Source organism: Haemorhous mexicanus, chromosome 9 (assembly GCF_027477595.1).
Source record: "Haemorhous mexicanus isolate bHaeMex1 chromosome 9, bHaeMex1.pri, whole genome shotgun sequence".
In the NCBI taxonomy this organism is placed as follows: domain Eukaryota; kingdom Metazoa; phylum Chordata; class Aves; order Passeriformes; family Fringillidae; genus Haemorhous; species Haemorhous mexicanus.
The window spans coordinates 6376467-6403962 of NC_082349.1; the positions used below are offsets into that span (position 1 = coordinate 6376467).

At 39.2% G+C, this 27496-nt stretch overlaps 1 protein-coding gene across 6 annotated transcripts in view; it reads right to left on the reverse strand.

Moving 5' to 3' along the window:
* The window catches only part of OSBPL9 (oxysterol binding protein like 9), a 57457-nt gene that overhangs the window by 14848 nt on the left and 15113 nt on the right, over positions 1-27496 (reverse strand). For 5 of the 6 annotated variants that reach the window (XR_009487469.1, XR_009487470.1, XM_059853838.1 and 2 more), the window contains exons 4-8: positions 17901-17977; positions 8794-8889; positions 7038-7085; positions 2344-2373; positions 1460-1510 (exon numbers count right to left, since the gene is read on the reverse strand). Coding sequence is in view for 4 of the 6 variants with exons in the window: in XM_059853838.1 (XP_059709821.1) it covers positions 1460-1510; positions 2344-2373; positions 7038-7085; positions 8794-8889; positions 17901-17977 (302 nt within the window). In the remaining 2 variants the exon portion in view is untranslated. Of the gene's footprint in view, positions 1-1459; positions 1511-2343; positions 2374-7037; positions 7086-8793; positions 8890-15962; positions 16090-17900; positions 17978-27496 lie in introns of those variants that run through there. The other variant, XM_059853839.1, reaches the window with a different exon arrangement.

Sequence of the window (27496 nt, forward strand, 5' to 3'; positions counted from 1 at the left end):
GCAGATTGTAACTCTGCAATTTCACATTTGCTAATTACATAGCAGAGGTTTTGAAAAAGAGTAACATTTCAAAGGAATTAAACCCCTGTGAAAATATGAACTACTAAATACATTTATAGAGTAATTAGGAAAAAATGACCTAGTAATTCCTTGCAGTTTCTCCAACAGCTTCCTCAATACAGCAAATCACACATAGATAAGAAAATCAGCATACTACCATCTAACCTATCTACAATTGACCACCAAATCCCTAAAAAATGACATATTGTCTACTGACTTCACAGTACTAAAACACCTCTAAATATACCCAGGACTAAATAAAAGCAAATTAAATACTGAAAGGCCTTTCTTGCTGGCACTACAGTGAAGGATTGAAGTAGCCTCACTGCATGTTAAATAAAGACTGTACTAGTTCCAAATTCATGTGGCACAAAACTATTTCAGTGTTTCAACCCTAGTGCTTGTAAAAAAGTTTTGGTTTTGTACAAACCTGTTAATTAACAAGCATTTTCTTCACAAGTTCTTAAGTAATAGATATGAAAACTGAATTTCACAAAACATGTACTGATCCTTTCAGTGAATGACTTTTGATCCTGTAAGATTCTAAATACTTCAATTTTCTCTGCACTCAGAATTTTGTACAACATATCTGGCATCTAAAATGAAGACTAACAGCAATCTTGCATTCCAAAGCCACAAAAAATAGCTGCTCCAGAATTACAAACAGGAAAAAAAATAGAAATCTAGGAGCCCATACCTATTTCTGGATAAATCAGAGTGTGTTCTGAGTAGGTCAGCCTGAAATTCTGAAAACACCTTTATTTCTTTGCAAAATATCACCTCTCTCCACTTTGGTCACAAGATTCAAATCAGCAGTTCGTAATTCACATATCCTAAATAAACAATGTTAAACCTGTAAGGCAGAATCTGACAAATAGTAAATCCAAAACTCCCCAAATTTTAAAATCCAATGAAACATGTAGGTGAAAAGCATAAGTGCACTACCCACACTGCATTCTCAAATGAAACAATTCTAACTTCAAGAAGTTCCACCATCATGATGAACTTCAGACCTGTGACAGACCTTGCCAAACCAGTTTCATTATTTCCATCATCTTTCTCCCCTTTTTATTTGTTAGCCACACTCTTCAATAAAGCAGAAAGAAGAGTTTTGTTAAGTTCCTGTTCTGTCAACCTGACATTTGTCTGAGTTCTTCTTTAGTCTAGCAGCAAACTCTGCAAAAGAAAGTTTATCTGCAAGAAAACTCAAACCAACGTGACAGTTACCATGAGCATTAGCAGGACAGTCTGCTGTGGAACTCAGTAGTTCAGAAACTTCATTAAAATAAAAGCAGAAATCAACTTATAATTGTTTTCTTGTTCCTGGATCATATAAAAGGCACTTTTAGGTTTCAATTAGATTAATGCTAAAATTCACAATAGTTTACAGTGTACTTACTTTAGCAATCTGTAGCAACACAATGCAGTGTTTTATTGATTCTACCATGCTCTAGGAAAAGAAAAATACCATAAAAGATTGTTACTATCCCTTAATATTCTGTATTTATTAGTTAAATAGAATATTGGGTGTGAACTAAATGGACACTCAGTTCTGTGGAACCCCTACTTTCACTTCTCCATTTTTTCCAGAGAAAAAAGCCCAGCAGCAGAAAACTGAAGTTTCAAAGCCACACACAGCATAAAGCCAGGATGTCAGGGTGAAATGGAGGTCAGCTCCAAACCCCAGAGTGCTGCAGGCAGGTAAATCATCATGGAAAGAGAGGCTCAGAGAGCTGGGTTTGTTTAATCTGCAGAGGAAAAGGCTCAGGGAGACCTTTTCAAGGGGGATCATATCTGACTGGGAGGGCAGGGGAAGCCAGAGCAAGACTCTTCTCATTGGAGCCCAGTGACAGGACAAGCAATGGCCACTAACAGGAATACAGGAAAATCACCTTAAGCAGAAGAAAACACCCTTTATTCTTTTATGGATGATAAAACACTGGAACAGATTGTCCAGAGAAGCTGTAAAGCCTCCAGCCTTGGAGTCACTCAAAACCCAAACTAGATTTGGTCCTGGGCAACCTGTTCCAGTTGATGGTGCTCTGAGCATAGGGTTGGACTACAGACCTGCAGAGGCCCCTTCCAACCTCAACTATTCCATGATTCCAAGGTGCTGGACAGAAACCTGAACACAGCACCAGAACCAGGTTGCCTCTGCCATCACAATGTTGGACCTAATCTGGATTCTCATTTTGCTGTAAAAAGCTTTTAAAAACTTCCTGAAGAAAATAAGGGGAATTTCAAAATCAATATATAATAGTAACAAAAATTAAAGAAACTTACACTGGTTGTTTCTTTGAGACCTTCAATTTTCTGTAATAGAAAAATCAAAACAGTGTGATTAAAGACAGAATTTTCAGCATCTGGTCTGACCTAAATACTGTATAAACACAATATTTTAATTTTAAATTGGGGGAGGGAAAAAACCCTTAACCAACATGTTAAAGACTATTTCCATACATAGACAATTTGCAAGACAAGCTTGAAACTGATAATTCAAGCTTATAGATGACAAGGTTAAGAATTTCTTAACAGTGACATTTACCCATTAATACTATACTTCCTTTCTGCATAACATCAACAAAAATGAAATGCAGCATGAAGATTCTAAGTTCATTTTGTATCCTTATAAAGTGCACTGAATGGTGGCACATTTCAACCCTATTACAAGAAGTGACCATCATTCAAGTACAATAAACATTTGCAGTTAAGCACAGCTTGAAATAAACCACAGAAAATAACAGTGCACACATGTTCCTGGCTCTTCCTACGCCTCCAGTAAAAGTGCATCTGGAAATGTGCCTACTGAATTTTATCTAGAAACACTGGTCCATAAAGATTTCCTGTGTGGAACCGCACCTCAGGCATGCAAAAGGCATCTGCATGCCATGTTCCACATCTGCGTGACCTGGTGCAGGAGCAGATGCTTCCTGTTGATGTCCTTGGCTCTGTCTGCAGGAGGCAAAATCACTAAACTGGACTCAGCACTGAACCTCTACTAATGCAATTACAGGAGCTCTTTGTTTTGATTAATTTGAGTGTCTCATGTGACTTGAGTCACAATCTTCTTGACTGTTGAATAATCCAAGTGTGTAAAGGATCCTTTCCCTGCACCAGGCATTGCAAGGAAAAGCCTGCAGCATCAGAGAAGAACATGCAGCTCTAAATCTACAGAAATGAACAGTCCTAATTTGTGGATTAAAAAGAAAACAAATGCAGTGACAGCCTCTCAGGCAATTCCTGAGAGGAAATTCTCAGTTATGCTCTAGATACATTCCTTATGCTCTAGATATTACTCAAGGGATGCTGTACATTTTCTTCAGGATTAATTGGCAAGAGGTGGTCAAACAGAACCCAGACTCAGCCCTTCCTACTAAAAACTGGAAAACCTGGACCATGTTTATCTAGGATATATCATATGAGGGATGTTATACCATGAAGTTATGTTATATTTACTCCTGCTGCTAGCAGAGAAACATGCCAACAGCTAAAAATTCCTTGGCTTTGTTTTTGTTTGTTTTTCACGTCTCTACGAGACTTCCAGTCTAAACTTTATCAGCACATATCCAAAAAAGCAGTTTAAATACGACAGCATAGAAGTTTTGAGCCTTTTAGGACCAAAATAGAATAGGCAATGCACCCAAGCACACAAATCTTGTTGGATGAGAGACGATGCAGCTGAAGGAGATCATGCAGTCTCAAGGTTGTACAGCCAACTGGAGGCAGCCATCAGCATTGATTTGATCATTCTTTACTCATTTTTTTCCCAACTTGTTATAGAGTATTTACACACCAAATAAACTGAGATATCAGTCCCTTCAGTGACATCACCTTTGCTGAAAATAAGAAAGTGACCTCAGGCCATGTGATGCAATTCAGTGATGTTGGTTTCTCCCCACCCATCTGTAATTTTCCAAACAGTTCACTGAGACACTGTTATTCTTACACAGAGGTACAGACAAAAGGGTAATTTTATCAAAGATCACATGGAAGATTGGAAGAGAAAAATCCTCAAGACAAGCAGATTTCTAAGGCCTTTCAGCAAATTATGGAACCATAGTTTTTTCCTCTTTGGAAATGAATTCTTTGTGAGCTGGCCAAATTAAGCAGTGACAGTTTGCATTGACCCAGTGTGTTTCACATTTGTGCTTTATGACCACCTTGGAAGAACACAGCAGATGGAACTTTGATAATTTAGACACTACAAAACTGAAAACCATAAGCAAGTATGTTGAAGATAAAACATGTTATCAATAAAAATAAAAAAATCCCAACAAACATTTACTAACAACATCTATCACAGTCTTCTCTTTTCATCATCCCTAGTCTTCCAAAACTGATGAAGATAAAATTTTAGTAAGACAGTTCCCCTGGTTTCAGTAATGAATACACATATTTTCATCTGACACACCAATTTCCTGCAGATCCTCATTTGCAGAATGCAGATTTACAGTTGCAGAACACAATTTGCTATATTTAATCTAATCAAACTGCAGGCTGCTGCTGAAACTACTCCCTCTACTTGCTGCTCATTGCATCTCCTTGGCATCTGATTTTTAGGAAATCACTGAGAAAGCTAATTTTTCCTCATCCAACATGATTTTTGCCTCATTCAACAATCATGTGACTACAGAGGGATCAGCTCACCCAGCAAAGAGAGGCAGCAGAGGCACGGAGGGGGAGCTGACTCACTGTTGAAATCTGTAAGGTGCAACCCAAATCTGTGTGCTCAGCCTTGGATTTACTTCACAAAAAGCACTTGTTTTGAACCAAACAGCTGAAACAGGCTGCACTTGCCTCCCAAATCCTGTTAAGTAATGTCAGCTTTGTTCCAGCCTGCAAACATGCACCTCTTTGCTATTCTGGTGCCTTTGAGTGCTCCAGTTTTCTTCTCCCTGATGTGTGGCCAAGATAACTACATCAAACTGAACAGAAAAGCTGTGCTGGAGTTCTCACCAGTAATACTGTAAGAAAGCAAGGTCCTGTCTTGTCTTCACCTTGAAACACCAGCACCCTCTGATCAGATCACACCCCCTCCTCCTTCCCTTCCTCTGCAATCAGACACAAACATTGTACCCCACCTGGAGATTCAGCAGAACTGGAGCACTGCTGGTTGTGCATGATCCCCCCACGCCCTGCTGCTGCACTTCTGCCAGAACAACAATGCAGCACAGGGAATTCATGAAAATCCCTGCATTTTCATCAGGCCTACATCTGTACTGTCCTCATCCAAATTCAGGAGATTACCACATCTCAGAAGGAAGATATCCAGGAGATCTTGAGGCATGTCAGAACACCTATAACCTGTGTCACTATCTTCAAAAGACCAAATATTCTGTAACTAAAAGCCAGCTCATACAATGCACTTTGAACTTGCAAAACCAACAGCTCAGGTTTGAAATCCCTGGCCATAAACAGTTGCAGAACAGCACTCAGATGGTTGGGAAGCACTTAAATACCCAAAACTTGTTTCCTTGGAGGAAAGAACTATGGGTTTGATTTAAGAACCCTGCAGAATATACTCCACTCATCATCTGATAGCTGAACCCTACTTCCATAAACAAACTTGGAAAATGCCAAATACTGTATCAAAAAACTTCTCAGTACAGGCAGAGACAAAAGAAAGCTTTGTCAAGTGTTTTTCATTTCTAATAGAGAATAAATGGAATCTGTAGTAATAGCAATCCTCATCAAGATTTAAAACCAGAGGAGCCAGCCTCTTTGAAATGAGCCTCCCCCTTTCTCTATAAAGTGAATCCATCTGTCCCACAGATACCTTGCACAGACAAATAAAGAAGTCAGCACAACATGTGGAAAGTCTCTAGGGATTAGGAGCACTGCCACAAGAAAAAAGAAAGTACTGCCTGATCTGCAAAGCAGCATCTGGAGGGAGGTCAAAATTGAAGGACAACTCTTCCCAGTAAAACCCACTGAAGGAGAAATACAAAATCCTTAGACCTGACTCTTGTGGTCACTTGTCTACAGATTAAACACACTGACAGAGAGGAACTTCAAAGCTCTTTTAAAAGCCTGTACATGAGAAAGAGCTCCCCAAGACACCACCTAACACATCAGGTGAGATGAATAACACTTGAAAGGTCACAACCATTATAAAGAAGTAAAACTAAACACAGAAAACATCAAAGAGTTTTCAGAAGAGGAACCAAACACCAAGAGAACACAGCTTGTTTTCCACAAGAGACATTGAGGGAGGGAACAAGGATGAAATACACCACTACTTCATGATATCAAAATTACTGCATTTGCTGAAGAGAAGCAACTGCTCTGTAACAAACCTTTCATAAGGAATCGTTAAATCCCTCCTCCACACACACAAATTAATGTATGAAACCAGCATGAACTTAATGCCAAACCCACACCACCAGAGGTATGTGCCAGCCTTTCTTAAACAGTGCTTGAGCTGACAGAGCTGACTTTGGGATGAACAGGAGGGGATGCAAAGAACACAAACCATTTAACTGAATTACACCCTTGCCTAAAGAGCTGTGCTTCCCACTGCTACATTTCTGGCACCCTCACTTCAGTGAATGAGCTGTGGTATTCTCAGACTTCCAATGTGACACAGACCTACAATGACTATGTGAAATACATGATTAGGAGCATTTATTGTTTTGCCTTTGGAATAGCTTTGTAATTCCTACCAACATTAAACACTCATCCTTGTTAATGACTAAAAACCAGCAAATTTAACCTAAAATGCTTTCAATACTGTTGGAAGCATTTCAATATATGGGCAGAAGAGCAATTATTTCTGACAGACTGAAACCTTTTATAATGTTATGACTCCCATTATTACTAAAATTTTTTTTCCAAACTTAGTCACAACACAACTGTTGTAAGTTATTCAAATTGTTTGAAGTTATTTTGACAACCCAACTAAAGTCTACTTAGCATTTCTACTACAGGAAACTGATGCACAACACCACCTGATAAATCTATAGATAAAATGTACTTGCTTTTCTCTGTTCATCATCTTTGCAGTTCTGGAGTTTTTCATCAAAGAGCTGAAAGAAAGAGATGCTTGTGAGAATACTGAAAGTGTTATTTTTCCATATAAATTCAGATAGAAACACTGACATTTCAAAACCAAAAACATTTAATAAGGATAAAGTCATACTACCCTGTTATTAGGATTCAAATCAGTTTTGGCCTAGTATTTCTTTACAGCATTTGTGATGTAACAGATTTGTAACTAATTTCTCACATCATCCCATCATGCAAGAGATCTCATAGCTAAGCCTGACAATTCTACCATGATTTGAACAAAAAGGTGAGGTTAAGGAACATAACTGAACTCATCAGAACACCTCCAGCTGCCTTTCTTCTATTTCAACAAAAACCTTTAACCAGAAGAGCCTTAACTCTTATCAACCCTTCCAGGTTCCTTGATTCAGGTACATGATCCAAAAATTGTAAGGTTTGTAAGCACATTTTTGGGGAAGATATGACTTCCTAGCATAATTTATGTTTATTTTCTTAAAAGTGGGATATGAGATGCAACAAACCCAAGTCAAACAAGCCCTCCCTGAAAAGCCTGCATGTGCATTAACACAGGCTGAGCTGAAAGAGTTAACAGCGGCCTCTGAGGGCACTCTAAGGTGCAGACACAATCATGAAGCTGCTCAAGGAAGAGAAAAGACTATGGGTAATGCTGAAAGTTCATCACATCCACCCTTGGAGCTTAGAGAAGAGGATGTAATTTTTAGGAAGTGAGCTGCAGCTCTCCACTCAGCTGCCTGCCTCAAACCTACTCATGTGTTCCCTTTCCCTTGAGGGCTGATTCTAGTTCTAAAAATAGACTGTGATCTTGGTCTCTGTCCATCCTCAAACTGACTCATCTTTCATTATTAATTAATTTCTATACCACTCCCCCCAGCTGGCCTGAAATAACAATTAGAAGGTGTAAAGATTTAAATACCTTCTGTCAGTGAAGTGATGGCTCCAGAGTGGCAGAAAAGCTCCTGATCAAGTCTTTGCAGGGCAGCTCTGAATTTTGTTTGCATCTCTTCTGCCTACCTTCATTTTTGTTGCTGTGCTCATCCCCCTCTCCACCCTACCCTCCAACTGAATTTTTGCTGAATATCCCACATGCAATACTTGCACATTATATCAGGGGGAAAAATCCAACCCAGCAGAACTGGAGCAATTTAACAGCAATTTTAATCAGCTGAGTCATGGGAAAAAAGGTGTCCTAAGCAGCAGCAAAAAGTGTTTTTCTCAATAAGGTGAGTACTGAGAGATTTGACCTCACTGGTCCTTGCAGTCCCACCTATTCTTAAAACACAAAGTTTAAAAGAGCTGTATTGTACAACACTCCTACAGAATGTTTTCACTCAAGGACAAAGCATGGATTATCCACTGCAACAAAGTCTGAAACTATCTGCAACTGTAGTTACACATCACTTGACAAAATCTTCTCAAGATAGAGTCTAAAATTCTATGAGCAACACAATGATTTAATTATGCTTCAAAATTAAACTTAACACACTTAACCTTGCAATTTCCATAAAGGTTTTACAGAAAACAGAATCTTTCAGCCTTTGTAAACCATTTTATTTAAATCTGCTTGAGATGTTCTAATTTTTAACAATCCTAAGAGAAAGGCATTTTCATCTTTAACTTTCTCTGTTGAGCTTCTTTTCAAGCTGGCCTTGAAATCCAGCCTGACAAACAGACCCCCACCACAATAAATGCAGCACTTAGTTACCATACCTTCAACTGGTCTATCAAGATCTGTAAGTAAGCATCAGCCTCAGTAAGTTTCTTGTCAAAATCATGAACGCTGGGAACAAATCCTGAATCCACACCCTAGAAATAAATAAAAAATAAAATATTTAATTAGTGTCTCAGAGGAGAAAAAAACACAACAACAATATGGTTTTGCCTGCCATCTGACTGAGAAAACGCTGCCCTGCCTCTCATCCTGCCACGTGCAAACACAGGCACACAGCTGAACACATTTGGCTTCTATCTGCAGCTAAATCAGTAGGAGTAAATTGCTGCACATTTTCAGAGGGGGTATAATCATCACACACCAGAGTATTTCATTACTTAGGATTGAACAAATCCTCTTAAATTACACTGATTAAAGTTTCTTTATAAAATATAAAGGAGAATTCACGGTTTTCTGAAGACTGTCTTGTGATTCCATATCCTTACACTTCAGCTAGGGAAGCCCAAATCACACCCAATGGGATAACTGCACTTTTCACACTTCACACAGTATTGCTCAACTCACAGCTCCCTAGCTGAGAACTGCTAAATCTTTTCTTAAATACCTTTGATCTGAAAAGTTCAAAATTATTAGTCCTGGCTGCCCTAGTTCCTGTACAGCTATTATGATTTGCATCCTTGTCACTGTATCTGAATTTTGACACTTAGTTGCACACACAGCACCAAGGACAATGTATCAGTGCAATCAGCATGATTACTTTTATATTTTCTTCCTTGGAAACTTGTTTCTCCTAATAATATAACACTCAGAACACACTTCTGTATCTAACATAATCCCTATCTCTAAACTGATACACCACTGATTTAGAGAAACAAATTCCCACTGGGATACCACATCTTTCATTAGAGGAAAGAAAATAGAGGATTCTTGATTACTTCTGCCTTCATACACATATGCTGTGTAAACACATTAAAGGTTTACTTTATATAATACCTTTAATGCAAATGGAACTGAGAAACAAATACTGAAGTTGAAAAAAATTGTACACTGTAGGATAAACATATATAGGAGGAAAAACCCATGAAGGATAAAGAAGCAAACATCAGTTGTAAAATAACATAATCCTGAGAACATCACAGCAGTGACAACTTTGCTACCAGCCTCAATATTTTCACCTGTGTTCACACTGATGTCAAACAGGACAACTTCAAACTCTGCTGAAACCATCAACTGCTGTTTGAACTGCTGAGCATCTCAAGAGTCTGAGCATGCAAAGATCAACCAGTGGGGATTCCACACGGAGGAAGATGGGCAATCTGTATTTGTAAAATTCCACATTAGTGTAACATTTTCTTTGGCATCGTTTGCTCTGTCAGAGCAGATAATTTCTCATATTTTTGTATGATTTTGGGCCATCATATTAAGAGTTTTATTGATAGCTCTTTAGAGGTGTGAGCATTTCTGTGCAGTAGTGGGATGACTGGTACAGTATCACACACAGCCTAAAACATAAACCCAGCAAGTGACTGTAGAAAATATTATTCTTTATTCATTTGCTACAGATGGGTATGCAGATCTTGACAACAGCTCTACAGGATTACATCTATCCATACAGCTGGGTTTGTAATCAAAAAAGATACTTCACCTGTATTAGACAGCACCAGTCAAATTTAGAAATAGTGCTGTAAAACAAGGAGGAGGGAGGAGAAGATGAGAAGAAACCATTTTGACCATGACAAAAAATAAATTCAAAAAGCACTGAGTTTAACAAGTTATTAAACAACTAATAGGCAAAGGGAGAGTGCTCTCAACCCAGCAACTTTTGACCCTCCCTCAAACTAGTTTAAATTACTGAAACGACATCTGAAATGATGTGAAATTAGTATTCAATTTCCTTGTTGAGAATGGAATTGTCTGTACAGCTACCAGCCAACCTCATCAGTTCAGCAAATGATCCTGCAAACTCAGTTAAAAATTCTGGAGGTCAGGTTTCATATACCAAACCACATACAGGAAATTTCTGCTGAAGATACTATACACAGAAATATGGTTTACTGTGCATGTTATCTGTATGCTGCATCAAAATGCTGATTTTTATTTCAGTCCTCACTCTATGACTACTAATATGTAACTATCTGGTATTTTTAGTGGTAGCTTAAAGATAAAATGTCATTCTTAAATTTCAGGCTCTTAGAACTGAGGGAAAAGCTGATCAAAACATTCAGTGTTACAACTGAGCAGACGCCCACACAAAACAGAGTGAAAATTGTAACTTAAGAAGTTCTACCAGAAAATTAAAACTTTAAACACTGTAAAAAGGAAGCCATAAAACCAGGTAAAGTGTCAAGCTGAATGTAACAGAGATGAAACGTGAGAATAATTTTGCAAAGCACAGGTACTTAAAGCTGCAGCACCTCACTAGTTTGCTCTTGGGTAGTTAAGATGAAATTTGATAATCTTCTCAGCAAATTCATTAGCCTGTCTTATATGAAATTAGGTTAATAATTTAAGTTCTTACATAGTTTTAGATTTGAAAACCAGAAGATACTTGGAAAAGTTGAAAAGAGCAATAGCATAGAAAAAACAGTCTGGATAAATAGCAAACAAAATCAATCAGTATTTCAAACCCAGCAGTAACTTAGAAAGAGGAGATACACAAAGTGCACATTTGCACAACAAATGCTTATTTCTTGATCTTCTGGTCTCTCAAAGCCACAGTAAAGGTAAGATGGGGACCCTTTCTCTCCTTCCCTGCCATGAAGGAAATGAGGCTTCAAAAGAAACAGGTGAGCAGAGTCACTAGAATGGCATTTAACAGCTTGGTAAACTTGGACATTAGGAATCTGCACATCTCAGCAAGCAATCAAATTTTTATGAGGAACTTGTAAAATACACTGCTCACCTATTCATAGGCTGACAAAACAGGCTGCCTGCAGATATAGTTGAACCTCCACCCTTGGAGGGCAGAGCTCCAAACTCAACTGGATTTGACCTTTGACAACCTGATCTCAAGTACAAGTTTGCCTTGCGGTGAGAAGGTGCTTGGACCAGGTGATTTCCAGGTGTCCTGCAGTTGAAGTCATCCTGTGACTCTAAAATAAGTATCTTTAAATTATGGAAAAGAACAGGAATCCAGACTATTTCTGATCTTCAGAAATACACTGACTCTGTCTTACTGTCAGTACCTATCTGAAGTAGTATAACTTGTTTTTCCATTGAGTAACTACATCTATTTGTAAATATACTTTATTAACCTCAAATAAAGACTCTAAATTCATGTAAATTTAAAAGAATTAACAGATTAAACAGCTGCAGAAGGGAGTAATTTAAAAAATTCTAGTCTGACCACCACGTTCCAAACCAAGAAGTTTGGTGTCAAAACAAGAAATTTGATGTCTGACTGCTCCCCACCAAAAAAACCATACTGATAAGAACTCTAGAGAAAAGAGAAAAAGGTACCATAGCATTCTCTCCCTCATCCTCCCTCCCTCCCACAACTTCTGGAATGTCCCTCCCCTCCAGGACACAGCAAAAGCTCAGGGCCCAGACTCTCCCAGGCACATCTCAGTGCCAGTGTGTGCAGGAGGAGGCAGGGCCAGCAGCACTGACCAGCCTGAGATCAGTGGCCCATGGGATCTCTGTGATCCCCAGTGATGTGGAGTGACCAGACAGGATGGTTTTCCTAGGAAAGGGTTTCCATGCTGCCCTCGAGTTGAGTAAATAATCTGCATGCTAACAGGCCTGCAAAATTATTCCCTTCATACACAATCCTTTTTTTTTTTTTTTTTTTTTTTTGGAGGAGGTAAACAGAAAGGCAACAACAAAACATAACTTAATTAAAAATACATATTATGAGCTTTATTTTCACTATAGAACTGCTAGCACCAAGGGAGTTTTGTGTTGTTTCCTTGTCCTCCAAATCAGAAGTCACACATCTCTAATCCATTTGTATTCAAAACTTGTCCATGCTGAGAAGTAATTCAGCCTAATTTAAACCAGTTCTTTCAAACTCAGATGGGAAGAAAAGATTGCATCCTCCTTAGGAGAAGCACACCAGAAAAATTCAACTGTATTTCTCAAATAAAAGCATTACAATAATAGCTTTCCTGGGGGAGGAAAGCAGAAAGCTGCACAGAGTAGAATTTCTTATCGTTTTGAAGACACTTCTTCTACATTCTTCATCTAGTTAGGATTCCAAATCCAACAAAAAATTCCTGTGTAAGTTAGTTTGAAGGAGTGAATAAAAATGTTTTCCTTTCATCCACAATATCTCATCAGAAACATTTACCCTGCCTACATGCTTGATTTTAATGAGCTGGACATTGCCTGTAAGGACCACTGATAAAAAAATTGAGGAAAAACAAGAAATGAACTTGCAAGCCACTACACAAGGGCACTTTTGTGGCAAAAATAACTCTATTTTTTCCTCTGCTAGATTTTTATGCAATATTTGAAGCTCAGAATGTAAGTGTTTGAAAACAAATATATAGGTTGTAGAAAGTATATGACCCTTCCAAACAGAATATTGCAATTCTTAGAGGGAAAAAAAAAAGGTTCTACTTTGCAAAACACAAAATGCTTAGCAAAGACTGTGTACCTGTAGATACTATCAGATCTTCAAGGAGAACAGAAAGTTCAGAAGACAGAAACACACTGATGCAAAATTCTGTCTTCAAAGCATAGGTTACAATTCTGAAACCTCACAAATATTATCTCAGAGTCCCATTCCTTTGCCTTTATAATCTATAATCAGTGCAGATAATGCATATGTTCTAGGGTATTCAGGCACTACCCTGATTATTTCATTAGCAAAATCTGAAAAGGGCAGCATGGCTGCCAACCCCATGCCCTTCCACTAGTACTTGAAAAACATCTACACTGGATATAGTCTTAATCTAAAAGAGCCTGGCTTTAGTTTTATGCAAGAATTCTTGACTCACAAAAGGAGCAGCACCGAAAAGCCAGTTAATAACAATCCAATATATTCAGAGTGGAATATACTTAAGACACAAGGAAGTTTTACCCTATCTTGTGCTCTTGCTTGCAGCTTTAGAAAGGTCAGAAAAAATCCTGGTTAATGTGATACTAAGTGAACTGCTACTATCAACATTTCATAAACACTCTGCACCAGCATAAATGAAGGGGAAACAACTCAGTTCCCCTGCTGTTTATTCTAGCCTTCACTCTGCTCTTTACTTTGAGTCAGCATAAACATTTACCTTGTCACATAAACAACTCAATGTGGAAACTAATCAGGGTTAAAAATAAATGCAGAGAGAGCAGCAAGAAAAGCAATTTTAAGTTCCAAATTCCACCCTTGTTGCCTCACTGCCTCTTCCCTTTTGCTAGGAGAAGTGAGACAGGACTGCTTCCAGAAGCAGCACCAACTCCTACATTTTGGTGAAGCCATGGTGTAACTCAGTGTTTAAGCCATTGTATCTACTCTTCTCAACAGCCAGCACAGATCCACTTATTAGAATCAAGTTTTCTTATCATTTGCTACTTAGGAAGTAAACATCTTGTTTAAATTATGGAATTATCAACCTACAAAGCAATTAATTTTCACTTAATTCCTTTCACTTTAATGGTGGTTAGAAATGGCCCACCTTCCTTTGTCTCTACAGAGGCCACTTAGAGGCTGAAGTGAATTAGTGTAGGTCAAATAAGGAAGTTACTGTGGTCCTAAAAGACATGAGCTATCCATTATAACCCACGAGACAATTCCAGAGCCAAATTCCACTGCCCAAAAGTACTTGTAGCACTAGGGTGCTGCCAGGGTGTACTTGACAGACAGCAAGGAAAGCAGGACAATGAGAAACACGTCCTGTCTGAATGGGACTGCTGCTTGACATAAGATGCTGCTGGGCAACTGAAGAAAATGTGAGATAACTCATCTCCCACACAAACATGAAACTTTAGCCACAACATGCCTTCACCCCAAGCACACCCTCCCCCTGAAGTCCTGTGGGTATGAGGCAACTGCTGTGTTGCCACTGCAAAGCCACAGGCCTGCTAATGCCACAAGAGTAACAATTTGGGGGAATAAGGGGAAAAACTCTGGGGTTCAGAATGGCATTTCCAGTAGTATCACACCATCTGTTCAATGACTTCTCCACAGACAAAGCCAATACTAGAACTACTACGTGTATTTTTAGCAATAGCTTTAATACAAATGCATACGAAAACAGCACACTTCAGTTTTAAAACTCAAACGAATCAGGTTTCAAGTGAATCTGAAATGTTTCCTCCCTATCGTTGTTCCCTGTGGATACAACATTACTAATTGTCAGCCCTCTGGACAGTCTGGGTCCCTTTACACATTCTGTGTATTTATGACTCAGTTCCTTGATTGTAGCTCATTTTAGGCTTGGGGGAGGGGGGCAGAAGAAGTGTGTTTCATTCTGTGTTTCAAAAACACTTCCATTATCAATAGTGAAGGACAGCACAGCAGAACATTTAGGCAAAAATAAAACCAGCAAGATTAATCAGACTAGAGAACACAGACACCACTTCACCTCTCCACCTCGCATTAACTCCTAATCCTTCCTGATTTGGTTCCCACAGCACACGAACCACCTGGGATGTGGTACAGTTTCTCACAGCTCAGATGAGTTTTTGGTACAATGAAGTCAACTTTAAGTCTGACTTTCAAACTTGAACACTCCTGTACCAGCACAGGCAGACTGAAAAGCAGCATGGGAATACCAAAAAACGACTCAGAAAAGATACAACATTTTGGGCAAAACCAGCTGCCTGAAGTTTTAAGTGAATATGAACCACATGTTTAGCTAGCGACAGAAACTAAGAGCCTAAGAAAATGCCTTTACATAAAATAATCTCTGCCGCGGCACTCAGACCCCGATATCCCGCTGAGCCAATAATCCCCCAAAGAACCCGTTCGACTGTTTTGTCCGAAGCAAAAGGAAAGCGAAACAACACCAAGCGCACGAAGCGCCCGTCGTTCAAACGCTCCTGAAGCCAAGGCGCGTCAGTGCACGCACACAGCAGCATCCCTGCGGGCACACGGCTCCTGGCGGCTCTCGCTGCTGCCCGGAGCCACCCGGGCGCTCCGTGCCCGCGGCCCCGCTCCCGTGCCCGTGCCCGGGCGGGGCCAGCGCCGCTCGGCACCAAGGGCAGGGGCTCGCTGCCCGCCCGGGGCTGCCCCGCGGGACACCCGCAGCTCCAACCCGCGGCCCCCCGTACTCACACCGGCCATCCCTCGGTGCTCCGAGCGCGGCGGAGGAGCGGGGCTGGCCGCCCGCCCGCCGGGCCCCGGCAGCGCCGCCTCCAGCGGGGCGGGAAGGGGCGGGAAGGGAAGGGCAGGAGCCCCCGGCCGCGGCCCCGCCGAGCGCGTCAGCAACACGGCGGACGGAGATTGGAGCCGGGGCGGCCCGGCCCCGAGAGCCGCGGCCGGGGGAGGGCGGGGGAAGCCCAGCAGGGCCCGACCGGCCATGGAGGCGCGGGGATGTTTCTGCCTGGGCTCACCCCGCGCTCGGCCCGGCGAGCATCCCCCCAAACTTCGGCCCCTGTTCGTTCCATCCCCCGCGTCCCACCGGTGAGGGGGAACAGAAGGAACACCACACTTCTAAGCCATGAAAGAGAGAGGTTTGGCAAGGAGGTGCAGTCGTTTTCATTCTTAAATCGGTTCAGCAGCCCCCGTGGCAAACCTTGGCAGCTCCAGAATGCGGGTGTAAGTGAACACTACTAGACCGACTGCACAAACAAGGGCCGGAGGCTAAAAGGTTACATGACCCGTACACTGAAGAAGGTTCTTGAAAATGGTGGTGAGCACACAGCAGTGGCCCACAAAGTATTACATTCCATGGTGAACATATTTACAAGGATGGACGATGTGTTTCTTAGTACTCGATTCAGGTTTTTTAATTATTCTCTCAAACATTACCAGACAAATTACTAACTTGGGCTTTTTTCTGTTTGTTTTTTTTTTTTCCTAAATATGTCTTACTCGTTTGAAATACTCCAGGAACGTGAACAGTTATGTAATGGGAAATAGTTCCATTATTAGCTGCTATAATGAAATCTATTTCCACCAATATAACTACACTCACAATTTCTAGAGAGCATGGGAGTGTACATTTTGATAAAACCAATGTATATTCTGGTGCTTCATTCCTTGACTCTGTATCTCCATGTCATAAAAAGTCTTCCAGGCAGAGAGAACAGCACAGATTCCTTTTACTTCATTTCAGACCCTAAACAGGACCACTCACATTAACCTATTCACTTTCTAAACTGAGGATGGGAAAAAAAGCATCCCTTGGGAGTGAGCTCAGCCCTTCTACATGCACATATTGTTCTCTAGGTAATCCCTGTCTCCTCACATCCACTGCAGAGTGGGGTTCCTCAGCCCTTGGTCAGCTACAGTGTCCACATGGAGACATTACTTTTAACATATCCATGGCACAGTAGGAGGGGTAAAAAGCTGACTGTCAAATGGGAATTTTTATCCAGGGATCTGCTATTCTCTAAAAAATTTGTAGTGGTCTTTAATAGATGAAAGAAGGTTGAAACTCACTGTCTAACAGGTAAATTGACAGAGATAGTACAAGGGTCTAAAGTTGAATGGGTCAAATTCAGGCTTGTTCCAACCCTTTAGATTGGGCAAATCATCTAAATCATTGGTCACCTAAATCAGTCTTCATAAGCTTCTCTTCATGTGATATTATAGATTTTACTCTTTCTTCACACTGAATCAAATGTCAGGAGACCTAATTCTCCTACCATACTACAAAAGCACAACCAAAGCTTTATTCAACACAAATTAATGTTGAACACTTGCTTTAAGATTTCTACCCTGTCACCAGACACCTATATGGTACAAACCAAATCCCTTTCATAAGTTTGGGTTTCTCTCCAGGGCAAAAAAAAAATAGACAGCAAGTCTTATAGACATTATAAATATGAGTTAATAAAGGAAAGTGTCATTCTGACTTTTCATTATGGTAGGAGAAGAAAAATGTGACAGACTTGAACCTAAACAGATGTTTTACCATATCCAACTGTATAGGCCATAGAACAGCCAGATTTTATACAGGATGTGTTGGATATTAGCAGTCATGCCACTGTATTTCATTGATTGAAAAAAAAAAAAGTAAAACAAGTGAAAATTGAAAGTGAAACTTGCCTGAAGTTGGAGGGTATGGCGGAGGATGGTGTCTTCTAAAGCGTGGATCCACTTCTCCCTCTCATCTGCATCTCGAGCTGAAAAATAATTCAGAAGATACTGTTCAACTACATGCAGTCTTATATACTGAAAGGCACAGGCAAACGGATCTGATGTCCACACTAAATATGGAAATTAATCACACTGAGTTAATCACCAAGCATATAATTCCACAGTTGTCTTAATATCCTGTTTCTTCTTCTGTGGTTACAGCTCTGTTCCTTGTCCAGCTTTAGGGGAACACATGCAAACAGAGTTTGCACAGATATTCCTCAGTTCATTAAGTAATTTTTACATTTTCTTATTTACAAGAAAATTACCTGTAATAAACAATCTAGTAATTGTACTTCAGTGTGGACATAGTAACTTTCAGGTATGGATTCATAATATAGGACAAACACTCCTAACAGGTCACTGGTGTGAATAATGAAGCACAAAGAATAACCTTAAACATACAACAAACATTAAATCGAAGAAAATCCTCCTCTAAAACTGCTTTCTTTCCCTCCTATCCCCAGTACAGACAAGCCACCTTTACTTCACTAGTCTGAAAGAGCTCCTTGCTGTGCTCTAAGAGTACTTAAAAAACAAAGGAGCAGAGTCAGTGGACTCCAGGTAAAAAAGAAGGGAAAATTCCAGAGGCATTAAATAGACTGTAAACAAACGGGCCTGTAAATGGATTGAGAACAGTTATTAACAATTGTTTCTAGGGCCTCACTCAAATGGAAGATATTAAAAGAAACAGGAAGCCTGCTAGAAGCAAGGAAAGCTTAAGCGAGCTAGCACCTATTATGAATCAGCGAACTGAGATTTCTATCTCACTTATTTTTAAGGAGTTCAGAGGAAATATCCTTAGGCTATAGTGAAATGTACTCTACAGCTCAAAACACTTTGTTTCAATGTTCCCTTCCTCACCCTTTTGTTTCCATTGCTTTTATTTTTTGGAATTCTGCAGCTTAAACCTATCAGTACTTAAAAATGTCCCAAGTCTTCTGAATATGTAGATTTTTCTAAACTCCCCCAAGATAACCCTACCACTTTAAAGATAAATATACTGCACTGTTTATATGTCAAGTTAACAAAACCATCAGGAGAGAACTGACAATGTAGGTGTTTGTGAGAAATAATTAAGAATGTATTTTTAATACATAAGCTTGCTCAGAGCCTAACTGATGAAGTCACAAAATAGTGGGACAAAATTTTCACTATACACAAGGTAAAAGATTGAAATCTATCTACTTTTTTTCCTAGAAATATACATTTTTCAAATCTACTACATGTCAATCCTTACTCACTGTTCTTTTAAAATACTAGATTATGATCAATTGCCATGGGTATTTCAGCCACAATACCATCAACCTGAACAAATTAAAACTAGACATAAGGTAAAGTGGCTACCAAAGTGCTTTCAGATGCACAGAGAAAGAGGAATAAGTTCAAGTAATTCAATGTTACTCAGATGACTTTCCTGCAGGAAATGCAGCAAGTGTTAACAAGCTGGATATGCCTCATTAGAAAGAACTTTTAACTTACAGGACTCTTCTTACTGATGATCCATATTTTAATTGAGAAGCTAAAGCAGGCACTGAGGACAAGTTTATAATTCAGTGAAAAGAGACAGGATGGAGGGACAGAGGCCCTGTGAACTCTGTCCAGTGACTGCATTACACTAAATACATTTTGCAACATGCAAATTACAGTTTTTCTTTTCACATTCTGTACACACATGCACACACAAACACTGTTCTTTTTGCACAGCATTACACCTTAACACTAATTTCAATTACTGAACTAGTCAACCAGAATCAATTTTAATGTTTCTTAGTTTCTTTGGTTCTGATTACGAAAACCAGCCTCCTTGGCCTAGTCCTGCCAGACATAGCAATCAAGTTTATTCTTCCTATACTATTATAGTTTATAGTTTATTTTTCCTATACTATTCTTCCAGTCACCACTAAACATATAGAGTTACCTGTGTCATTAATCTATCAGTATTTGAAATGTATCACTGCTTTAAACTTTTAAAGGTGTGTCCAAAACAACAGGGGTTAGCATTATTTCAATGTGTGTAAGGTTTCTGATTTTCTGTGGTGTTTTTTTTAATCACCATCTCCCAGTCCCAAAAAACATCTTACTGGGGAACTGGGGTACAAGTCACTGAGGACCTATTAAGTAATTCATGGGACACAAATATCCTACGTTGAAGGGTTTTTTCCCACGATTATTTAAACTGAAAAGGAAACAATTAAGCTGCAGACCAGTGAATTAATCCTTGTACTGCAGCAGGATTCCTGTGATCTTCCATACTGCCAGCAAAAAGAGGTCACAGTATTAGTTAAATACTGATCTTAATATACAGTAGCCCATTAACAAAGGTGATCACATTCTGACTTGTATCTGAACCTCCACCAGAACAGAGAGGCCTTCCAGCAGCAGGGAAGACCTAGAAACCAAACACTCCATACAGTTCCAAAATGAAACTGACTTTCCCGTGCTCATTAATAAACTAAATTTTTCAAATTTCTGCTTCTCCAATGACCCCTTTACAGCTCTCTCTACCAGGGCTCAGCAAAGGGGGAAAAAAAAAACCCTGTATTTTTTCCTCATATATTAGACATTGCACTCCTCTGGCATAGCATGATCAATCCTTAGGGAGCACACATGAATCCCATCAATCCTGCTACTTAGAGAAAGTCTTGGGCATGATAAATTCAGGAACACTGCCATGAGAAGACTGCTTACTGCATGGAAACACAGCATCAAAACCTTTTAAGCACTTTCTGTTCAGGATACTGGTTTAATTTCAGACCATCTATCATCAACAGCAGATTCTCCTGGCTCTCCTCCATAGACTCTTAAGAAAACCACGGAGAAAACCAGCAGGATGCAGTTTTTAGTAAAGCAAGATGCAAAAAAAGTTATATTAAATCTAATCAAAATGGCTGCTGTGAGATTAGGTGCAAGTAAAAGCTCTCTAATGGTAAAAGCAATTTAGAACTGAACAGCTGCCAAAAGATCACTGATGAAAAAAAAAATCAATGGGAACATTCAAAAAAAAGATTAGTCGACACACTCAGAAAGAATTTATGGGAACAATCTACACACAATGGTCAGAGATCATTATCTACCTATCTGTAGGGAAAGCTAAATATCCAGGCTATTTTTCATTTAAAGAAGGCAACTTTGGTCCAAAAAAAAGTTCTAATTACACCTAAGAAGTTTGTGATGCACACCACCTAATATCCACCCTGTATCTGCAGATGCTTTCTTCAGCAGGTAGGGACAAGAATGCCCTGCTCATCAGTCCTTGCCTCAAGTACCCTGAAATCACTCCAACTTTTCCATTATTTGATCAGGCTCCACTTTAATCTCCTCCTCAATTCCTATGTGAAAGCAACTCCAGAATTTGTTTCTGACAAAACATTTGGGATAAGGCAATTCTTATCTAGTCCAAGGAATTACACTGGTGTGAGGAGTATTATCTGGTCCCTCCTGGCACAAAACTTCTAAAAAGAGAAGAAGGCCAAGGCTGATTCTAGAATAACAGTATTACAAAAAACCAAACAAGAAACACTGAAGGACACCTGGACATGAGAAATACCTGACACTTAAAAACATAAAGGTGGTTTTAGTCTGAGGTGTTAATGCAAGTGTTACCTGGTCAGCTGAAATTCAGATTGTGCTAGAGCATTTAACTACCCACAAAAATTGCCATGCTGTGTCTGCAGTTGAGAGGGCACTAACAGTGCCTGTGTTTTTCTCTTATTTTAAGTCCTAGAATTTTAATTCCGTTTTTACTGCAATTTAACAGTGAGCATTTGCACGTGAAAGAAGCTAAATCCACACAGAGCTGCATAATCACTGCTGTGTGCAAGAGACTGGAATCATTAATGGCTGAAACATTGCAATTTACTGTGATTATGTCAGTTAAGCTATTTTTACTTTTTTTTTTTCCTACTAGAATTAGTATTTATGAGCTAGATTACAGGTTCTTTCCATATGCCTAAGCCCTCACTCCTCTGTGTCTGTGGTGCATCCTTAGAAAGACACCTGTATAATTTACTGTGACATCTCAGGCATATCTAAGACAACCACAGGGTACTTAACATGATCACACTCCTATTTATGACAAGTTCAGAGAAACACACTTGAAAAGTATGTCATTTATTAGAGTGAGTTTAATATGATTTTTTTTAATGCGTATTTTTTGTGATCTGTCTGGTTGAGCTTATTCCTAAGATATTTTCACATCAATCTTATACTAAAAAAAAAAATCTGAACTCTTTCCTAGAAGAGGTCCAAAGAAAGAAAAGCAATTATTTGATCAAAGAGAAAATTATAGAATGAAAAAAAAAGTACTAAATACAAGAATTACTGCTTCTGAAGAATTTCTGTAATTTTGAAAACCTGTGGTTTAAAACTCCCTTTTGTTTTATGGAATTGTCCTTTAGCTCTGAACTTCCCAAACTGCTAAATCAGATATGTCAGGGATTTTAAAAAGTTCTGTTCTATGATGATAAGAAGGCAAATGAAATGCAACTACATTAGATGCTCTCAGCCTCTATTAATTTTCCAAATAGAGAATAAATTTTATAATTTAGAGTTCCTATAATATTTACTTTGCTGTGGAGAGATTATATGTGTTTATATAACGTATACCAAATGTTAAAGTACAGCATAAAACAGATTACTTTTTCCAGCCTAAGCTTGATAGCATCTAAAGATTAGATATAAACAAGTTCAACAACTCTGCTCCACAATACAGCTTTTACCACCAGCATTTCTAGGTCATGCACAGCAGTACTTGGAAGACAGAAAACACACAAAATATATCACCTCAGAGTCTGCCTACTGGTGCTTATTTGTGTGTGTGTGTGTGTGTGCATCTACATGGCCATTAGGATGAAAGAAAAACCTGAAGAATTAGTTTAAAAAAACCTACTAGATTACTTATACCACACTGTCACAAGAAGAAATGCATATTTTATTTTCATTCACTGTGACCTACTTACAGGCAGAACTCAGTAAGAAGAGTCTATTACACCCACAGAGTCAATAGAGTCAATTATGCATCCTTTATTCTGACAGAACTTCCACTGATTTGTATGCAAAATTCCTGTATTTTCTCAGCCAAGTGCAGAACTAATGTAGTATCTTTACACACAAATCACCAGATAATAGAGATGAAATCCTGGCTACCCTGAGATCGATAGGATTTCTGCCACCAGTCTCAATGGAGAGAGATTTTTATCAGTAGTGCTCAATAAGGTGGAAAAGTCATGCATCACAGGACTGTTCCATGGCTAAATAAATTGCTATTTAAAGTCACTGAAGGCCTTTCAAACCATAGAAAAACATGCAAGATGAAGCAGGGTTTCATACAAGCCTGTGTGAACAACACTGTACTTCCACTGCTTACAAATACCCTTTAACTCACGCAGCTCCCACATCTGGCAGGAGCTTGAACATGATTTCCTCTATATCATCATTTTGGAGTTGTCCCAATCATTATTCTCCCTCCTCCTGATGCCATTCTCCACCCACACACATAAATCAACCCTCCTTTTGTTCTTCAGGTGTCTGACCAGCCTGAGCTCCCTGTCCCTACAGGAAACTCCTGTGCAGTCACAAGACACAAAGTCATGCCCAAAGAAAAGGCATCAAAAGGTCTCCTGAGCACAATGTGTTTGTAAGATTCATCTGTGATCTTGAGAAACCAACTAAACTGTTCTTTTATTGTTACCTAAGCTCAAAAGCCTCTTTAGCAAGCTTTATAATCAGCCCAGAAACACAGCTTTGGGCGGAAACTTGTGTGACAAAGGAAACACATGACCAAGCTGCTCTTAGTTCTCTCTGGAAATCCATATATAATGTACACAAAATCCATATATAATTTTGTAGTTAAACATTTCTGAGTGTGGGACAAATTGGCAAGCATATGGTTTTTCACTAGAAAATAATACTTAAATATTAATAATAGCAGCACTAAACAATACTTTATATGGTATATTCTGTGGAAATGGTTTTTAGGGTATGTTTTCATTTAAAATTCATCATAGAATCACAGAATGGCTTGGTTTGGAAGAGACCTTAAAGATGATCTTATTCCAACTCCCTGCCATGGGCAAGGACACCTTCCACTATCCCAGGTTGCTCAGAGCCCAGTCCAACCTGACCTTGAACACTTCCAGAGATGGGGCAGCCACAGCTTCTCTGGGCAGCCTGTGCCTCAGCACTCTCACAGTAAAGGACTTCTTTCCCTTGCAGATCCCACTCACAAAGCTCTGAAATTACTAGCTTAAGGTAGAAACCATATTTTGGCTTGAATTTAAAAAAAAATCTAATTAGAAGAACAAAAATATAACCATTTTCTTAGCCAATAAAATAGTTGTCCATTTAAGAGGTCAAAATCAAGGTTATTGCAATTTGGAATTTCTTCCTAAAACAGAAGGAAAAGAGTGTTGAACTACACAGTATCTTTCCCCTCCTTATAGTGAGACCCTTTCTGGCCATTTTTCCCCTTCCAAAATACTTGCCATGTATCACATATACAGTCAAGATAAGAGATTCATATTGATGCAAAAGTAACAATTTCTTCTAGAGGAGGAAAAAACCCCCCACCAAATCAACACACCACACAGACACTATTTCATGGTATTATTTCTTTGCTACTCTCAAGTTTAACACATGTTTTGAATCTGCAGCTTCAACCTTAAAAACAGAAAACCAGGAGGTGTTGATATATGAGCAAAACAATTGAGTATGGGAAGTGCCATTAAAAATGGCATAACCATGGGGTGATTGGAAAACAATTACAACACAGAATGCTGCTGGTGCAAGAAGGACCTGCATGAAACAGGAAAAGCACAACCCTGCACCATTCCCTGCACTCTGGTCACATGTCCCAGGCACTCAAAATACCAGTGCAATACATCAATAGCAAAAAGGAGCAGAGGGAAGAGAAGGAAGACAGAAAAATCACTGCAAAGCTAAACCTAGCCCTGGCTCACAGAGGAATTTCTGTAGTTATGCCAATCAGGGGAGGATGAGATGCAGCCCAGAACTTTGTGCAGCCTAGACCTGGTCAGGTAAAGGGAGGATGTCAGAAAGCTCAGCTTTTACTCTGATTACAGCTGCTCATCCTCCTCTGCAACATAAAAGCACAGTTGAGCATAGAGGAATTCACTGTTTCAGCACCACCAGAAGCCTAAAAGACCCAGAAAAACATTAACTTAGGACAAACAATGCTGTCAACAGCAGTTACAGACATCACTGAAGAAACCACCACAGACCAAGAATTCACACCAAAATCTCTCTCTAGGCATTTTTCAATATCAAATTTAAAAAGCTCTCTAACTTTTTGTTTTTAAAGGCTGCAATTTATGAATCCTTATTTAAATCAGGTAATGTGATAGACTTAAGTGCCTCTTCCTACCACAAGAGCAGTCAGCTTCCTGTCATCTGTTTGGTGGACAATGTCAAAGAATTCTAGAAGACTATAAATATTGACTATTTCTGCAAGTAATGTTGAAACACAGGTATAAAACCAATATAATTAATTTTGATATGTAATACAAATACTTAAAATCTCACATTCTGATACTGCTCAGCACCAAGGCTTTGTGGAGCCCAGTATATCCTCAACAATAATGCCTCCCACATTAACAAAAAATCCTTGCTTTTATAACATGGCAAACTCTTGCTGGGCATGTCTCCCTTTTTCCTCAGCTGGGATGGTGGGCAGACACAAATCCAGCTACAAAACTGGCAAAGGATGGGGAAAAAAAGGAGAAATCTACCTTTACCAGCTGACAGCTTTCATGTGATAGGAGAATGAGTTGCACAGCAACATTCACGCTTCATTTCTCAGATACTTTTGTGGCAGGAATAGGAAAGACAAAAGCTAAAGCAAAATCATCTCAGATCAATGCACTGGACTGCTTCCAATCTTTCCATTCTTTATTACACAAAACAGTGGAGACAAAAGTGATTTGCCTTCCAAGGAACTGTACTGCAGGCTGTAAGAATAAGAGCTGGATTTTCAGGTAGGAGTTTAATTTTTTAAAAAAAATATGAATTCTTTTTTATGCATACAATGTGCATTTAGTGAAGTATTTCAGTCCAGATAGAAGCTATTATTGCTTCAGGTTAGACAGAAAATCAAATATCAAGAAGAAATACAACAATACCCTTGCCAGAGTCTCTTGAACATCATGTTCCCACTCTTGAATTTAAGTCACAAGCATCCCAGTGAGGGGAAAGAACAGCTAAGTAATATGAAGGATTGAAGAAGTGAATTTCCAAATGGAAAGAGCTTAAAGCTTGGTGATGATACGAAGATGTTAAAAGAAAAACAAGCCCAACCCCCACAGTGTTTGAAAGTTATGGAACGTTTAGAACAGGGACATGTACTGCAGCAAGGAAAAATATATTACCAAGAAAAAGCTTCCTGACAGGAAGGTAAATAAAACTAAAAGTATAATCCCAAATGTCTCACAGCAACTTGAATGGATTTTTTGCATCTAATCTGAAAAAACCCACGAGGGAATACTTTAAGATCTATTAATTCAGAAGCCTTACAAGGAAGCCATGAAACTGGATATTCAGCATGACCAAACAAGGACCAATCAGGAGGTAAAATACATTACTTTTATATCTATTTTGAAATTTCTGATGTCATTCTACCTCCCTTCCCCCTCCAATATGAACAAGCATCAATATACCTGTTCATAGCAATAAAATACAGGGAAAGAATCTGCTGGGCACTCTGGCAGAGCTGAAGTCAAGCTGACAGTAAAACCCAAATATGCTGCTTGTTTTACTGCCAATATTTATTGAATTAACTTCTGTCCTTTATACCCAGGTACTAAGGATGTGGATCCCATTTGGGATGTACCCAGTCACCTTTCAAAACCTACAACATCTTTGTAATGAAAACTTTTTAACTTTTACTGATGTTCAATGCAGGGATGGCCACTAGGAAGCACAACTGAGAACAGAAAAAAGGGAGACTGACACAGGCAGAAACAAAATATGAACTTTTCTTCTGAGAAAGACTCAGAAGTTGCCAAAATCCAGTGACAGGCAAATCTTAGTGGGAGATGCTAGAGCTTTGGGAATTCAGAAATTCAGTTACACACATATGGAATCAACTTCCATGAGAGAAGTTGGTCAGACAGTTTTAAATTACTTACTTGCCCTTCATCTCATTACTTCCATCTCCAGAGTGTTAGTCAGATGTGCAATTTCGAGCAACTGACATGAAGAAATAATTAATTAACCCAGAATGAAGTTTTTCTTTCATTTTTCACTAACTCAAATTCTATCACTGGCTGTCAGCTGAGGCACCAGTCAGTATTTAAAGCCTGAGTGAATGGAGAGCCTGCAAGAGAAACTGTTCCACTGCAGGTGAGACCTCAGCTTAGGTCAGGAGAGCTCTGAAAGCTTGGATTTTTAAAGTTCTGTTTTTTCCCAGCAAGGAGGCTCCAGCTTGCTTGAATCCCTGTCTGTCCTTGAGAAAGCAGGAAGGCAGCAAGAAGGAAGAAAGAGACTGTAAG